General features: G+C 29.6%; 4 protein-coding genes across 8 annotated transcripts in view; 3 read left to right on the top strand and 1 right to left on the bottom strand.

The window, feature by feature from the left end:
- Positions 1-77: 77 nt before the first annotated feature.
- Positions 78-5,743, top strand: RpS27A (ribosomal protein S27A). The gene is made up of 4 exons (XM_074124755.1): positions 78-216; positions 2,764-2,886; positions 2,970-3,187; positions 5,543-5,743. The coding sequence occupies exons 2-4, from the start codon at positions 2,784-2,786 to the stop codon at positions 5,690-5,692; spliced, it is 471 nt and encodes a 156-aa protein (XP_073980856.1). The 5' UTR covers positions 78-216; positions 2,764-2,783; the 3' UTR covers positions 5,693-5,743.
- Ip259 (NSA2 ribosome biogenesis factor-like IP259) lies at positions 79-2,048 on the top strand. 2 transcript variants are annotated; one of them, XM_074124754.1, is made up of 3 exons: positions 118-216; positions 735-815; positions 1,072-2,048. In XM_074124754.1, the coding sequence occupies exon 3, from the start codon at positions 1,082-1,084 to the stop codon at positions 1,859-1,861; it is 780 nt and encodes a 259-aa protein (XP_073980855.1). In that variant the 5' UTR covers positions 118-216; positions 735-815; positions 1,072-1,081; the 3' UTR covers positions 1,862-2,048. The 2 variants fall into 2 exon arrangements, with proteins under 2 accessions (XP_073980854.1, XP_073980855.1); XM_074124753.1 differs by lacking the exon at positions 735-815 and having other exon boundaries at positions 79-216.
- A 1,885-nt stretch (positions 5,744-7,628) lies between the features above and the next one.
- LOC141452523 (cilia- and flagella-associated protein 298) overlaps positions 7,629-18,141 on the top strand; it is a 151,783-nt gene continuing 141,270 nt past the window's right edge. For all 3 annotated transcript variants that reach the window (XR_012457440.1, XM_074124769.1, XM_074124770.1), the window contains exons 1-6: positions 7,629-7,763; positions 7,852-8,001; positions 8,080-8,315; positions 8,900-9,070; positions 9,340-9,459; positions 10,020-10,115. Coding sequence is in view for 2 of the 3 variants with exons in the window: in XM_074124769.1 (XP_073980870.1) it covers positions 7,863-8,001; positions 8,080-8,315; positions 8,900-9,070; positions 9,340-9,459; positions 10,020-10,115 (762 nt within the window). In the remaining variant the exon portion in view is untranslated. The remainder of the gene's footprint in view (positions 7,764-7,851; positions 8,002-8,079; positions 8,316-8,899; positions 9,071-9,339; positions 9,460-10,019; positions 10,116-18,141) is intronic.
- The window catches only part of Teh4 (tipE homolog 4 phospholipid transfer protein), a 37,244-nt gene continuing 30,561 nt past the window's right edge, over positions 11,459-18,141 (bottom strand). For both annotated transcript variants that reach the window (XM_074124757.1, XM_074124758.1), the window contains exon 6: positions 11,459-17,763. In XM_074124757.1, coding sequence (XP_073980858.1) covers positions 17,467-17,763 — 297 coding nt within the window. In that variant the 3' untranslated portion in view covers positions 11,459-17,466. The remainder of the gene's footprint in view (positions 17,764-18,141) is intronic.

Below are 18,141 nucleotides of genomic sequence, written 5' to 3' on the forward strand. Positions count from 1 at the left end.
GAATAAACTTTATATTTTAAGCAAAATATTGTAACTAATTTTTCCTTCAATTCTAATTTTAATAAATTGAGTAAATACAAAATTTGTATCAATATATTTGTCATGTCTAACCTTTATTGTTACAGTGAAAACGTGTTCATATGCACTCCATTTTGAGGCTGTGGTGCAATGAAGTAAAGAGCTTCCTTTCTTGACGAAGTGTTGTTCTTGTTAAAGGTAGGTATAATTTGAAAATAATATTTTATTTCTATTCATTTGAAAAGATTGTGTTCTTTGTTTCAAAGTGGTTATAAAAGAAGTTTTTCGTAAATTTAGAAAAATGTATGATTATTTTCAATTCAAGGAGACAACGTGTTATTTGCATTGTTATATTATTTGCATTACTTTTTAAAGTTATTCGGTTTCAGTATTGAGTTTTATTGATTTAGTTGTACAACACAAAGGTGTAAATGTCAACTACATTTACTTGCAAACTTCATATGTACATATTTAACCTCGTGAGTTGACTGGATTCTGTTTTATTTAGGAATATATTTACTTGAACCTTTTAAATTATGAGCGGGTCTTAAATAAGCCCATTTCGGCGTCAAACAAATTGGGAATTTTGGACCCGGTGCTTTTTATTTTCTAAATGTAGATTGCGTTCAGGAAATACGCGGTGAAAGTGTACAATTTCGTCCTATGAACGAGCCATATTTTTTAAAGATGTGAAACTGACATTTGAATTTCTGCAGTTTTGATCACACCATAAACAAGATATTACAACCCACTCTCGAGGTTTTTACTAAATAGATTTTTACAAGATATTTTGCGAGGTAAGTGGTAAATTTTTTTTTTGTTTCTCTTTAGTTGGATTAGGGAACAGTATACTTTTGAAAGATTATTTCTTGTCATATAAATTTAAATGTTCGTTGTGTAATTGTTCTTCCTAAATTTTACAAATTTTTCCGTAATTTAACTTATACTTTTCCCTATCCATAGAAATTGTGGTTTGATCAGAACTGCAATTATGAACTTAAACATGTATCTAAAATATTAAATTTTTGCTAACATTGAGTTATTTTTATTTAGGTTTGTAATCATGCCGCAAAACGAATATATTGAACGTCATCGGAAGCTTTATGGTCGGAGATTGGATTATTATGAGCGTAAGCGCAAGAGAGAGGCTCGTGAGCCTCATAAAAGGGCAGAAAAAGCTAGAAAACTTCGAGGGCTGAAAGCAAAAATGTTCAACAAGGAAAGAAGAAATGAGAAAATTCAAATGAAAAAGAAGATTAAAGCACATGAAGAAAAGCAAATCAAAAAGACGCATGAAAATGTTAAGGAAGGAGCATTACCTGTATATTTGTTGGACAGAGATATTCAGTCAAGAGCAAAAGTAATTTCTAATACTTTAAAACAGAAAAGAAAGGAGAAAGCCGGCAAGTGGGATGTACCTATTCCAAAGGTTAGAGCTCAAGGAGATTCAGAGGTGTTTAAAGTTATCAAATCAGGAAAGTCAAAGAGGAAAGCTTGGAAACGAATGGTGACTAAAGTTTGTTTTGTTGGTGAAGGTTTTACCAGGAAACCACCTAAATTTGAAAGATTTATACGTCCAATGGCTTTAAGATTTAAAAAAGCGCATGTTACACACCCAGAATTAAAATCTACTTTTTATCTGCCAATTATTGGAGTTAAGAAAAATCCGAGTTCAACAATGTTTACATCTCTCGGTGTGATTACAAAAGGAACAGTGATTGAAGTTAATGTAAGTGAATTAGGTATGGTTACTCAAGCTGGTAAAGTTGTATGGGGTAAATACGCACAAGTTACAAATAATCCAGAGAATGATGGTTGTATCAATGCGGTTTTGCTTGTCTAAGGTGTATATTCTAAATGTGCCTGTGTAAATTTTTTTATTAATTTGAAGTAAACATTCTTTGTAACATTTTAAAGACTTTTTTTTTATGTTCAGTCCTGAAAAATGTAACACTTATTTAACAAGATTTAGAAAAGTACGAAGCAAACAATGTTATGTATTTGTGAAAGAAATAAAAGAATAAATGATTTGTCTTGACTCTGAATTTACCCAATGATTTTTTTTTTTTTTTTTTGACACTTAGAGAATGTAAGCAGATGGACGTGGAGTTGTCAGTACGATTTGGCAGTTCTAAATTTTTATGAGTACAATTCTGTGGAACATAATTTATGGAGTATATTTTTTAATACTTTAGACTTATCTAAGAACAAAAATGTCTTCATATTTAAATTTCATTATTGGTAAAACGGACATATCGAATAATTGCTATTTTAATCTTAATTATTGAGCAAGAAAATCATCACTCCTTCTGGTACTTGATCGAAGTGGCAAGAACTTCCTTTAATCAAAAATTTTGAAGCGAATCCTAAAATTTTAATATAAGTTTCGGTTCGTTATCAGGTTTTTATTTTTCTCTAAAAAGAAAGTATGTCAGGCCAGAATTATAATATTAATATTAAAGGGAACGTTTCTAAGTTTTGCACTAAAGTTACTTTTTTATACTTTAACAAATTTTTAATTGGAAAAATGATACATATTTAGATGTGTAATGGAAGTGACCAGTAAGTGAGCTAAAAGATCTTAATTCTTCAGCAACTCACATAAAGGTCATGCTAAAGCAAATTCCCAATCTATAAATCTTGCCATCCCTTTTTTACATTACTTTTAAACGTTGAATCTTCATAATCATAACAACATAAACTCTTGTATAATTTAACTAATTTAGTTAACTTTATTTTTTTTAGAATAAAAAATCTGCTCAGAAATGCAGATTTTTGTAAAAACCCTCACGGGTAAAACAATTACCCTTGAGGTAGAATCCTCGGATACTATTGAAAATGTAAAAGCTAAGATTCAGGATAAAGAAGGTATTTAAGTATAACTAAGTTATTTAATTTTTTCATTTAATATTAAAGGTTACTAGTATCAATACATTATTTTTTTTTTATAGGAATACCTCCTGATCAGCAGAGATTAATTTTTGCCGGTAAGCAGTTGGAAGATAACAGAACTCTTTCTGATTATAACATACAAAAAGAATCTACTTTACACTTGGTGCTCAGACTAAGAGGAGGTGCCAAAAAAAGGAAGAAGAAGAATTACTCTACACCAAAGAAAATCAAACACAAGAAGAAGAAGATCAAGTTAGCTGTCTTGAAATATTATAAGGTATGGATGTCCATTCCTAAGTCAATTTGTTTCAATTTCAAAATAACTTGAATCTTAATATTATGTTGAGCATTTCAAGTTTTTGAAAAATATTATATAATCTTAATAATAACACGTAAACAAAATTTTTCATGTCTCCGAAACATATTTGCATATGCCAGCATGAGTTTAAGGAGCGTGGTCAAAAATTCCTTTTCTATTATTATTAGAAATAACAGTAAATTAGGTGAATGCCAAAATTGTCTACTCAAATTATTTTTTCTGGCATTGTTAGTGCAAAACATACAAAACTACCGGATAGTTTTAAAAAAGTGGAGTAAGTGGGGTGTTTAGTAAATTATTTTGATTGATCAGAAAATGTTTAAGAAATAAATCGATATATAGTTTAATTAGTTCAATATACGTTACAGTTAAATGGATACAATTTACAAAGTTACAGTTGGTTTAAACAATAATTCAAAAATGATAGTGGAGTATACTCCTGATATGATATGATTTAAGCACGCACTCACTAGCCCAACTCACATGACCGACTGCCCTACACAGACAGACTGCGACTCAAGTTACAAAGTACGTTGTTGTTGTTTGATGATAAACCACAACTTCCAAATTTTTCAATGAATTTACTTAACAGTGGGTAAAAAAGTCTGTTGAATGAACTAAGTTTGAAATGACGGATAAAATCAACAAAATTATCTATTTGTAAACCAAGATTTGACAATTATTCAATAATAATTTATTGTTAGAAACCTTATTGTGTCAGTTATTGGCTTCTAAATTACTGAATCTTCAGTAAAAATCAATTTATATTATCTATTTTCCTTAAAGCACCATAACAACTTACAGTGTTGTTATTGGCCGTCAAAAGGAAAGAGAGAAACAAAAATCATAGGTGGCAAATTAATACAGGAATTATTTCTTTGTCAATCCACGATTTGACAGTTATTAATAATTAATTTCATACAGTTTATTGAATAGAGTATTGTGTCGGTTATGACTGACTTCGGAAGCAATTTTGAACCATATTATATATAAGATCTATTTTCCTTAAAGCACCATAACAACTTACAATGTTATTATTGGCCGTCAAAAGGAAAGAGAGAAACTAAAATCATAGGTGGCAAATTAATACAGGAATTATTTCTTTGTCAATCCACGATTTGACAGTTATTAATAATTAATTTCATACAGTTTATTGAATAGAGTATTGTGTCGGTTATGACTGACTTCGGAAGCAATTTTGAACCATATTATATATAAGATCTATTTTCCTTAAAGCACCATAACAACTTACAATGTTATTATTGGCCGTCAAAAGGAAAGAGAGAAACTAAAATCATAGGTGGCAAATTAATACAGGAATTATTTCTTTGTCAATCCACGATTTGACAGTTATTAATAATTAATTTCATACAGTTTATTGAATAGAGTATTGTGTCGGTTATGACTGACTTCGGAAGCAATTTTGAACCATATTATATATAAGATCTATTTTCCTTAAAGCACCATAACAACTTACAGTGTTGTTATTGGCCGTCAAAAGGAAAGAGAGAAACTAAAATCATAGGTGGCAAATTAATACAGGAATTATTTCTTTGTCAATCCACGATTTGACAGTTATTAATAATTAATTTCATACAGTTTATTGAATAGAGTATTGTGTCGGTTATGACTGACTTCGGAAGCAATTTTGAACCATATTATATATAAGATCTATTTTCCTTAAAGCACCATAACAACTTACAGTGTTGTTATTGGCCGTCAAAAGGAAAGTGAGAAACTAAAATCATAGGTGGCAAATTAATACAGGAATTATTTCTTTGTCAATCCACGATTTGACAGTTATTAATAATTAATTTCATACAGTTTATTGAATAGAGTATTGTGTCGGTTATGACTGACTTCGGAAGCAATTTTGAACCATGTTATATATAAGATCTATTTTCCTTAAAGCACCATAACAACTTACAATGTTATTATTGGCCGTCAAAAGGAAAGAGAGAAACTAAAATCATAGGTGGCAAATTAATACAGGAATTATTTCTTTGTCAATCCACGATTTGACAGTTATTAATAATTAATTTCATGTTTTACATTTTCCCAAACCTTTCGGCGTACATTATAATCTCCTTGGAAAATAATTTTGACCCTAACTTTGTTGCGTTCTCAGAATGAATTTGTATTGGTTGTATTTTTAGAACAAGTTTTGATTTTCTTAGGTTGAGGTTATAATTGAAGGGGGCTATTTTAATTAGAACATTTAATTAGAACTTCAGCCTACACGAAAGCATTATGAAAATTTTGTGACTATTAGAAGAATATTTAATTAATTCGTTTCTTTTTACTTTTGAATAGGTTGATGAGAATGGTAAGATTAGCCGTTTAAGAAGAGAATGCCCATCTGAACAGTGTGGTGCTGGTGTGTTCATGGCTGCCATGGAAGATAGGCATTATTGTGGCAAGTGTAGTTACACACTTGTTTTTAAACAACCTGAGGAAAAATAAACTTTCACTTATGCATTATACTTTGTGAATACATTACAACATCTTTTATAACGGTGTTTTTATTTGCAAATACCCTTCCATTCTAATTTATTTCAATATTATAATTCACATAAACTAAAGTTATTATCGATTGGAATAATCGTTAGTATTTTATTTATAACTTAATGCCATTTTATTGCCCTCCTTAGCATGATTGACTTTGCGTCAAGCTGTCCTTGAGAGACCTTAATGGTCAACAAAGATGTAGTAAAACTGATTTTTTGAGAAATGCAGAAATTTTGTATGAAAGGATTGTTATTTAGAAAAATTTTGGCTATGAGTTCGCTGAAAAGAGAAGCTAGACTGATGGGTAGAAGTGTGATGGTAAATGTTCGAAATATCCAAAATTGCAAAATAATAGACGAATTTCCAACCGATGGTGAAGTAAATAGAAGTAGTTTACTTTGTAGAGCTAATTAAGAAACAGTTGTGCTACACTGTTCATAAATGAAGTACAGAGTGCTGTAGATTTTTAGATTTGCTTACTTATACCATTTCTGGTTGGAAACATCAAATTTGAGTTAAACATGAAAGACGAAAGAATTAACATTTTCTGCTACAATATTTTATTTGAAGTCTAAGGCTTTTTGATGTAGAATAAGTTTTAGCTTCGATAAATGTGATATATAAAATGTAAGACCTACCCTTCTCTTCTTGAGAACGAAAATAAAATTAAATTAGCAATCATAACACCGTAAAAGATTTATTTAATAATAGATAATTTAGATAAACTAAAAGATTAGGCTTAATTCTACCGAAATTGATCTTCATTAAGATTATTATACGAAGTATAATTACAACAAAAAAATGAATAAGATAGGTATATACTGAAATATAATTAAATTGAAATTCATTTATAAAATAAATTGGAGGATTTCTAACGTCCAGGGCTTGCCCATGCTATCTTGCGGGAACAGTAGAAACTAAAATTCTATAGTAGTTTTACAAATCGCCGCTAGATAGAATAGGCATGCACTTATTACGTAGTATACCTTCTGCGCACAGCACCGTTTAATTACTAGGAGTAGAACTTAATTACAAATTTTAATTAAATTAGTAAATTGTCAAACTACACCACACATTTCTATTTATCAGCTGTAGCTTTCAATAATAAAATAAATTGAGTAAACAAATAAATTCATAAAAAGCTGAATGAACATGCACTTAGTAGAGCGCAAATTCAATAAATTTTAACATTGAGTCAACTCAAAATCCAATTAAATCTGTATTTAACAGCAACGAATTCAGTTTTGTTTACTTGTTAATGTAAAATACCATTTGTGCCGGCATTAGACCTTCAAAGTTGACGGCTGCTGTTCTCCTCTGCCAGCTTCAATTATAATCAATTTCGTCCATTTTCTTTCACTTAATTTTTTAAGTTTAAGGTTCTGTGATTCAATAAGAAGAGACCCAAAAAATTAAAACAAAGAAATTCGATTTCCCTGGACTGTTCTGGTTAAATTGAGCACTTCGTTTTAGTTCCAGTTAGAAAAACTGAGGGTTATTCGATTAGTTTTAGTGAGACTACTGCTGGCTTCAAGATGTTTGGTTGAGATTTTTTTTTTTGGAATTATACATCTTTCAAAAAATCAGTTAAACTCTATGTTTTGCGATCGCTCTTGTAATCTCAATAACGTCGAATGCGACGTGTGTGAAACGCAAGAGTAAAATAATTTTTGGATTACAAGGAATTCAGTTTTATCAGAAGGTACATGTTATTTCTAATTTTCTCTTTCTACATATATCCCTTCTGCAGTTAATTTTAAAAATCATTCTATATTTAACAGCAATTATTACGATTATTTAGTTGATTACGTTAGTTTAGTAAATAAGAAATATTTTAAGATCTAAAATATATACTAGCATCCGATAAGCTGTGAGTCGATGGTGTTAAACATCTCTCCTGTCGATAATTCACATGACAGAGAAGGTAATACCGGTTAAAAGAAGTTAGTTGTCATAGCAACTGTAACGTTAATTTTAAGTGTGTTTGATCAATCATTCTAAAAAGTCAAACGTGTTTTTGAATCATGTTAGTAATATTAATTAAGTTTGTTTTATAAAAAAGATTTCTTAATGTAAATTTGGTTTTAATTCCCAAAATTTTCTGCTGGTTTCAGAATTTTTAAAAATGGTTATTTTGAATGTTAAAGTCGGAACCGAGACTGAATTCCTTTACAATACTAGTGTTGATGCAGACACCGATTCGGTAATAAGTGATATTGTTCTACTCTATAATGGACAACTTAAAATTGGTAGAATTTGTATTGGTAAGAATTTTGTTAAAGATTTTTTTATTTTTTGAAGTTTATGGAATAGAATGTATTTTTTAAAATTATTTCCTTTAGAAATCGAACAGCTTGCAAAATATGGAACAATGCTGCCTCCAGAGATGGTAGGTTTGAATGAAGACCAAGTTAAAGAATTGGGCTTGAAAGATGAATGGGGTGCGGTTTGTGAACCCATGGGAGGATCTACCTTTAACGAAGATGTCTACTTTCGAAGAAATGGTAAACAACCATCTGAGCATATGCAAGGAGTATTAACGAAAACTGTCGAAGAAGCAAAAGCTGTAGTTTCTAGGGTGAGAAATCTTGTACAAAATACTTAATTGTTCTGATGATAATTTCTGAATAATTTTATTTAACTTTAATTAGCTTTAGAAAAAAATATAAATAATCTGTTCGTATGACTTTTCTAACACATATTGGTGTAAAAAAACACTTCATACAACTGGAGGTAGAAAAACGTAAACATACTAGGTATCGTACATGTCAGTTTTCCTCAAGGTACATATCAGGATGTGTGAAAAATTTGGTATTTTTGTCAACACTTTTTACAAAAAAATCGATTCTAAATATTTTTCATAACACTCCCAATACCTGTTAATTTGGTGAGATTGATAATGTGAGTGATGCTTTATAAAATAAATGATATGCTTCATCAAAAAAGGAACATTTTACAAAATGCTTCCAAAATTAAACTGGTGCTCCTGGTTTGCGCTTGGGTATGACATATCCAGAGCAAATTCGTTCAACTAATGTAGTAAATATAAACGTACCCCTTTAATTTATTTAATTTTTTGATTGTGCTGTATTATTATTATTATTTAATTAATATAGATCTTTTAGTTAGTGTGATTACATTAAATTAATTGAACTGTTGCAGAAAAAAGCAAAAGCAGGTGTATGTTTGACCCAGAAGGATGTACAGGAAGCACTAGATATGCTTAGAGGCGCTACAATGATTGTTTACCCGATGAATCTGCCACCACATGATCCAATAAGAATGGAATTTGAAAACAAAGAAAATCTTGAGGGTACTCAAGCTTCTAAAGAGGTGAAGTTCAGAATTAGTTTGTTTTATTATTGTTGACATTAGTTTCATTTTAAAGCTACTGAAAATTCTCGAATATATAAAATGGCGATCTTCGTTTAAATATTTGACGTTCAAATTATTAACACGAACCTATACTTAAATGAACAAATATATATTTTTGATTACTGTACAATTTTACATAAAATTTGAGAATTTAGATTAACATTTTTATGAACAGAAAAAAAAAGGCGTATCTCATGCCGGATTTAAAAAATATGTATACTTTTTAGGTGCTTGATCCTGTTTTGGCACGTTTGTGGTTCTCAGGCAAAGAGATTCCTCGTGGTAAGAAACTGAGAGATGTTATCGGGAGAAATGAGAAAACAAAAATTACAGTTAAGCTAACCAATGTAAGTTTCAATGTTCTGTTTAATAAGTTTTTTTTTTAATTAAACCAATAATTTTTGAATTAAAATAATTGATTTTTTAGTGGATAAGCAAAACAAGGTAATTGATATTTTCATTCTGAGCGGTTTAAAATTTTCATTTGGCTTAAGAGATTGAGTTGCTCAGAGAATTTGATATCTACTTTTTTCGTCTGACTTGGCGAATGACATAAATTGTTTACACCAATAATAATAAATAATGCACAAGATTTAAACATCCAGAACAGTTTACTTCTAAATTAAAAAAGTCTGACGGATAAATTAAACAGTCAAAATTAACATTAAACGTTGGAGAGGTTATTTAATAATTTCAAATTCGAATATAAATCTGAGACCAAATCAAATTGGTCTAGAGGTTAAGAACGTGGATCCCCAGTTCGAATCCCGCATATAGCTCTTATTATTTGTTAGAAAAAAATGTATACAGTCAAGTATGTGCTTCCGCCCCCGTCCACGATACCTAATTGGTAGATGAGCTTGAAACCCCGCCTGAAAAAGTAAGCGTTACTTTACTTTTTTAATAGGCAGCCTGTGGACCTCCTGGAAGAGAGCCTATTTTTACAGAAGAAGAGAGGAAAGCGATGATGCTAGATGCTTACCGCCGACAAGAAGAACTGAAGGTAAGTACTTAGTAAATAATTTTGTTTAAATACTAAATTTATGAGATCTTGTTGAATAAAATTTTGTTGATGGGACCAATAATGAGTGAAAATTCTCATTAACTGATTTTTGTTATTGTTGTTTGAAAAATTTGCCGAATAAAACTGTGAATAATGTTTTGTCGCTAACCAGTTTAATTAGAAAGTCTTTTTATTTACTGTTACCATGGACTTATTGAAACTGATCCTTAAAAAATAGTGTAAATATATTTTTTTCGGTGCTGCATTAATTTGTCGAGTTTCTTAGTTACTATTCTTTTTAAACACAAACCAAATCAGGTCCATAGACAATTTTAATTGTGTGCTAAAGTATGTTTTTTGCTAGTCGCCTCCGCCCATGGTACCTAATTGGTAGTTGGACATATAGTCCGCCTGAAAAAAAAATAGTCATTATTTTACTAGGAGTAAATTATACCTTCAGTAGACAGCATGACGCAACAAAATTTAAAGAAGTTTAATATTGTATTGTGCCACCATAGTTTACAATAAATTTTCTAAGGAGCGCGCTTCAGTATCTCTTCCCCTGTTTACTGTGCTTCATTAAGTTGTTTGCTGAGAGTGAAATGTCTTTAAAGCGAGAGTTAAGTACCAACCTAGCAAAATGATGTGCCAAATTATCCATTGATGGTTAGGAAGCAATGAACACTTTTTTTTCACTGAAAGAAAAAGTTATTTCTTTTAGATAACAATTAACGAGAAACAAATACTAGCATTATTATTCCATCCGTAGCGTGATATGTTCTGAAGTTCTCTTTGGAGATTTGACTAGTCTGGCGATTTCTCCACTATACTAAAAGTAGTAAAATTTTTGAGGGATGTTAGATTTTAACAAATAGGATGATATATCATCCTAAGTTTTTAATTCAGGCATCGATGCAGTTTTAATATCCTTTATCATAGAGATACCTACTCCACAGAGGAGTAGGAAATGTAATTTCACATTCTAAATGCTTGCTAGTGTTATATAGTCTAGGCTTTCAACAAAAATAATACTTTATTTCAGAAATTTTTGTTAACACAAATGGATATGGTATGTGACATTGTTACATAATTTAATGCAATGTATATCTAAACATCAATAAGTTACACCGTACATGTGTATAAAGTACATAATTCATATAATAATAGAAAACAACTTTCTTATTATGTACATACATATTTTATAAGTATATTTAAAAAATTACATTCACATTAAAAGGCACATACATTCAGCTAATAATTTACTACTCATCTATATTTGCATCTTTAAAAATATCAATTACATTGTCTCATAGTTTTATTTCTCGAACATGTTTGATCAATACGTTAATTTTATAGTTTTGGTCAACACTTCTGTTTTATACAACATTTTTAAGCTTATACAATTTATTTCAAATAGATATGATTAAATTAAATAATTTCTGCTACATTCTTACATTTCACAACTGAAGCAGGTCTTATACATGCGCTCTACTCTTTACTTTGTTAATCCGAATCAGTTATTGCAAGTTGTGAGAAATTGATATTGTAGGAAGTAGTATTTAAAGTTAAGCTAATTTATTTCCATACTTTTTTCACCTTGCTTTCATGGGGTTCATTATTTATTATTTGTAAATGAAAATTTAAACTTTTTAATTAATTTATTTTTTTTTATAAACTTAAAAGAAAATTATTTTTTGTATTAAGATGTTTAATGAAAACTGGAAAATGATGAAATTAATTTATTTTTCTTAATTATTTTATTTGAACAATATTTTTTCTATTTAAAGGGGAATTCGTGATTGTTAAGTTTTACATTTTGTTATTTTGAGGTTGAATGTTTTTGTTTTTTTAAATCAATAATCAAGCGAGGTACTTAAATTGTCTTTAGTTTTGCCACTCGTTCTGTAAATATTGTAAGTTTTTTTAATAAAGAGTCTAGCTACTTTAGCAAACTAATGAGGGATCTCTGTTTTAACAGAAAACATTTCGTATTTAAATTAGTATTTAAGCTGTATAGTCATATATAATATTTGTCGACCAATTAATTACAATGTAAAAAGGTCGACGCTTATATTATTATTGTAATACTGAAAATAAATTGGCGATTGGATAAAATAAATTTTGTATAATTTTATCTGATTTCGTAATAGTTTTAGAAATAGGAGATTACTAGATTGATTTCTACAAAACAGTGCATGGCTTCTATCCACAGTATAGAACTAAAAATCTCTAGTGTGAACATGATTTAAGAAAAGAAACTTTAAAGAAAATTGTTGGCAGCATTTCTGGAAAAAAGTCTCAGAATAATGGAAAATCCATACAGTAAAGTGGGGCTCAATATTTTTTGAATTTTTCTATAAACTCGGTATTTTAAGTAAAATATTTAACCTCCTTTATAATGTAGAACACACAGAACAGTATATCTAAATGAAAAGGTACTTTAGGGGCCAAAATATCTATTCTAGAGACCAAGCGTCTCTACCTTAACTAATATGTCCTGGAGTAGTTTTTGAAATAAACGTTTAGACTATTAGAAGTGCAATTAGGATACAAAGTTTAAAGAACATTTTTTTGTTTAATCTTCAAGTAAAAAAAATCTTCTGGTTCTAGAATCTCCCACATAATTCGGCATTTTGGAAAAAAAAAAAAACAGAAATATTTCTGTAAAGTTGTTAATCGCTAAGTCGTAGTCAGATTCTCTGTGGGGTCCAATCAGAATATAAAGTTTTAGGTTTTTGCGTCTATTAATTTTAAACATATTTTGTTCTTACAGAAAACGACACATACTCAGAGATCTAGGGAAGGGATTAGCTATGAGGTTAGCGTATTGGTCTCCCACGCAGAAGTCCCGGGTTCGAATCCAGCTGCTGACCCTTAGATTCTCTCTTCCTAGGAGCTTCTTACAGCTCACTGTCCGGTAATGGACAGTGTTGTCTGTAACGAGAGAACACTGTCCGGAGGCCGGCAGTGCACTGAAAAAAGCTCCGGGCGCCAATAACCTTAGATGTTGACGCGTCTTAAATCATTTAAAAAAAAAAAATACTCAGAGTAAACTACTTTCTGAAAACCATTTTTATCGGATTCAGGGGATTATAATGGCTACTTTTGACGAAAGCTCATTATCTGGAATTTGATACGATTGTAATATTGCTGGTTCCCCTGCCTATTAGATAAAGCAATAAAAAAATAAGGGGTTAAAAAGAGAGTGAAGAAATGATGGAAGTCATGGGGAGAGGTCGCCTTAACATTTTGACCTTTTGTAGAGAACAAAAATCAAAGTATTAACGTTATTTGTAAGGAGGAATTGGAGAGAGAGCCTGTTGTTGTGCCATTGATTACCAATAGCAACGCCCATAGTGCTCTTCATAACGGAGCACCACTATTGCACTATTTTGTTCTCTATATAAATGGTAAAGTTGACTTTTATAAATGATTAAACAAATAATTTTCTAGAATTTGAGCCACTAATTTATATTCCACCTTAATATACAGCCCGTAATTTCGTACAGTGTACTTAAAGTAGCACCTCTTCTGTCGTGAAAAAAGTTCCATGTAAAAATGATTAGCTATTAAATTGAGATTCCAGAAATTTTTCTTCTTCTTTTTTCTTTGAAAATAGTGAAAACAATCCAGGAAATTCGCAAGAAACTGTCAACAAATTTTCTGAGTTACAGACCTGTGAAAATAAAAGCGCTAATCAATAAAGTTGCACTTCTGCTTTGCTACCTTTTGACCAAAAATTCTGGAAGTACCTAACCAATTTATCGTTAGATAAATGTGAACCTGTTGCAATTTTTAGTTTTATAGTAACGTCGTCAATAGGGCAAACACAGATGCATACACAAACTAAGAACAATTATTTCCCCCCCCCCCCCCAAAAAAAGCTTACATAACTTAAATTCACGAGGTAGCAGAAAGAATGATAGTTAGCTGTAAATTTTTGGGTATTCTTTGTTTAAAAAACTATTAAATATCTTAAATGCATTCCAGACATGATCAAATGATACTTAACTTGCAATTTTAAGTGAATTCAAGTACGTCTGAATGGTGTAAAATGGCTATTTGTTTAATGATTTAATGAAACTTAAAATACCTTAGTAATGCATCCCAAATAAACATAGCCTCCTTATGATAATCATTAATTAAGTAAATTCACAACAATAACTATTAAAATTGATGTAATTACAGAAGTTAATCATATGTCATTAATTATTAATGATTCCCTTACATATTTTTTCAGCTTCTTATGTGCTTGATTTAAATGTAATTTAATAAGAAATTTATTTTATGAGACATATGTTTACAAAATGTCCAAGCTGAAAACATCTATTTTGGTGTTTACTCAGTTTATTTTTTTATTCTAATTAGATATATTTTCTTTCTTTTAATTCGGGAAACACTTTTTAAATTAACCATAAAACACAATTTAACCGTTTTAAATAATTTCGTATATTTTATTTACACTATGAACAATTTTAATGAAATTTTTAAATAATAATTTTTCTCTCAAATTATATCTTAAAACAAATTATATTTGTTTATAGGTTTTTAACATATAGTTGGTGTTATTCGTAAATTTTTTAATTCAATACTTTATTTTATACTACTACTTTATTTTATATTACTAATGTTATTTTCCAAATCATATTTGTTACATTAAAATAAATTCTAAACGATGCTATATAATAAAGTTAAAACATGTCATTTTTGAATAATATTTTATTAATAAAGTAGCACCTAATAATATTAGTTTTTTCTTTTTATAATTGATCCAATGGTATAATAATTATTCAATTAGTAAATTAATAAAGTAGATAAATTCAGAAAAACCAAGGCACATTCTTGTCGGTTATTAATTTATGAAAATTAATCATTAATACACAGATAGTTGTAACGATTATTATATTTTATAATCTATAGTATTTTTATAATTATTATTTTTAATATTTCCATTTCAGTTTGACCAAACCATTAATTTATTGACGTAGTTCTTTTGATATTTCCAGTTTTTTATTAAACTGTAAAGTTACGATTTGTAAAACCGTTTTAAACATAAGAATCTACTTAGTCGAATGCAATCCATAACAAAATATTGTAGATGACAGTTTTATTTAAATTAACGACTTTTTGAAATATCTATATTGTACTGCACAGGGTACTTCTATTTAACTAGTAAGTTTGAAATTTAAAAGAAGAGGCATGTAAGACCACTAGAAGTAAGATCACTTGTTAGCGTCTTCTATGGTTGATTCCTAAATCTGCATGTACCAAATTTAGAGAAGGTCAACGAGATTTTATTTCACATTGTTCTTGAAAGAGATCAATGCGGCAGTGCTACAAGAGAGTGGCTTGTATACTATTTACGATTAACCGTACAAATTCGAGTACACTTTGCTATTTGAACTGTTAGAGCTTTCAGTAGATTTGAAGCCGACCAATTAGGATTGCTTGTTAATCTCAGTAAGTTTAAATTCTGATTGGAGATATCCTCAAAGGAGTGTACAATAAAGGTAATATCCATCGATAGAAGCACAGTCTCCCGAATGCCTAATTGGTCTAATATTTCAACATTCAAATATAAAGCAGTTACATCTGACGTTGATTACAAGAATAGCATCGATTATATGCGACTTGCTGTTGATTTAATCAAGTTGGGTTTTAAGGGCTAATAAAACTTAAGAATTAAAATAAAAAATAAAAGAAAAAGCGACTTGAATTCTTTTACAAAATGAGTTTTGAAACTGAAATTCAATTTACTAAATTTTCTAAATGAAGTTATAGCTAATATTGGACTCCATAATTCTATCTTCCCTTTGTTTCTATGATCTTCGATATGCTGGGGCTCCTATCGTTAATAATGAAACCCAGTATAATCCAAGACAATTTATGGTCATATAAGTATTTCTTTCTTTTCTTAACTAGAAGTACTAATGGTCCAAATTTGAATAGTATGAGAATTAAGAAATTTCGCTGTTAGCGGGAATATGTCATACTGTCAGATTAACAATATTTTTTCATCTAATTCAAGACAATCAGATGATTAGAATCGAGAAATTAGGACGTTATGGTTTTACGCATTCTTAGTGTTTTGGCAGTGTTCTATATCCTATACCCTCTCTTTTCATATTTTTTTTTTTTTAATTTCGATGTTGTAAATTTAGAATTATTGATTTTCCAAAACTTTAAGAGTGAGCTGCTAAATGTTATTATAAAATATTTGTTATCTGCAATAAATAAATAAAAATTCAGTACTATACAATATGACTAACACATTCTCTTAGAGTGTTGTAGATTAAAATATTATTTAATTTTAAAAGTGGCTCATGTTGGTATTGTATCAAGGAAAATAGTACATAGTTGGACTTCTGCTAGTATAACCCGGATCGGTCTTGAATCTGAACAGACTTTAATATTCAACAAAGAAATACTTCTTAAGCCCTGTATGTATAATGGCCCCTGTACAATGGATGATTTTAATGAAAAAGTTTTACAGCTGTTTCGGATAGTTTATTTTATAAATTTTTAAATTTATGAGTCGTCTTGAACCAATTAAATATTAAATTATAATTCATCTTTTATATGAGATTAAATTATAGTTACTTTGAGACCAAACAAAAGAACGGTTTTCGTTGCAAACGTTGCAACTTAGAAAACGAATTCAGTCTAAACATGTTGGCCATAAAATTTAATATTCCAAATATCCATTGGTAGGTAACTATTTCATATAAGTTTTTTAACATTTTTATCAGTAAGTGCTAAACTGGCTATTAGTTTGGATTAAGGATCCTTCCTATTTTCATATATGACATTGGAATGTTAAAATATCATTGGACATAATATTTTTTAATGTTAGACAGAGAGATTCTGGGTTCCAAAAATGAATTTTAAATAAATAACACCATGACTTTTAGATGCGCTATTGTGAAGTCGTCATCTTTATTTAATTCAACTTTCAGACTGATAATGAACCTTCAGTTGGTTTCTTTTTCTTAATGTTTCTCCAAAATAGAAAATATAAACAGAAAAACTATCAGGTTTACTTAGTGATATCATGATTAGTTTTTTTTCAATTTTTTTCATTGTTTTTCCAGGATTTGAAGTTAATTAATCGAATAGATTAATACTCCATAAATTTAAGTGGTTATATTTACAATTATTAATTTAAAATGCAAAAATTTGGGGCAATTTGGCCACAGATAATTCAATATTTATAAAAAGAAAACAAATTTGCATTTACACAATTAACTCATAAAGGCCACATTTAGCTTAAATTTTACACTTATTTACATCTATAATTTGTTTCTTCGTACCGATATATTTTGGGAAGAAAATAAATTTATTTTAATATAAATTAAGAATTACTGTCCTCTTCTCTGGATGATGAAGAACACATGGCGTTCGTCTGTTCAATAATACCTTCCATCACTAGATCCATTTCGGCGTCCACTTCTTCTTGGGTCTTTATCTTCCTTTTGCGGCAAAGCAAACAACGCATCTTTGTATCGTCACCAACGTGAACTGAATGGCCAATTACTAATAACGTTATAAATGATATTATAAATAAGGAAGACGGCACAAATACAGCGATCATTAATTCCAGCCATGTTTTCTCCAAATTGAAACGTGCAACTACCAAGGAGGAATCATTCTATAACATAAAGAGAGTGATTTAAAATGAAATCTTGTTTTATGAAATGAAATAGACTTGAGTGGGTTTTTCTTTATTTTAAATTTTACATATGAAAAATTAATATTACATTAAAAATTATATTAATTTGTGACATCACTTTGGTCTAAAGACCAGGGAGAACCAGCTCATTGTTCATACTTCCTTGAACAATACTAATTACACTGCTTAAGCAATTCACTAAGCCATTGCCGTTTGAAAGTTCGGTGGAACTTTTCAGGGATGATTTTGGAGGATACTAACTGGACAAATGGATTTTAAGGGAACAGTTTTATATGGAATTTTATGTTGCGGTATTTGGCTTCATCAGACATGTTGAAACGACGGAGCATTTTGACT

The sequence above is a fragment of the Rhodnius prolixus genome, unplaced genomic scaffold (genome assembly GCF_049639745.1).
Source record: "Rhodnius prolixus isolate KJV_2025 unplaced genomic scaffold, Rpr scaffold_3, whole genome shotgun sequence".
Taxonomy (NCBI): domain Eukaryota; kingdom Metazoa; phylum Arthropoda; class Insecta; order Hemiptera; family Reduviidae; genus Rhodnius; species Rhodnius prolixus.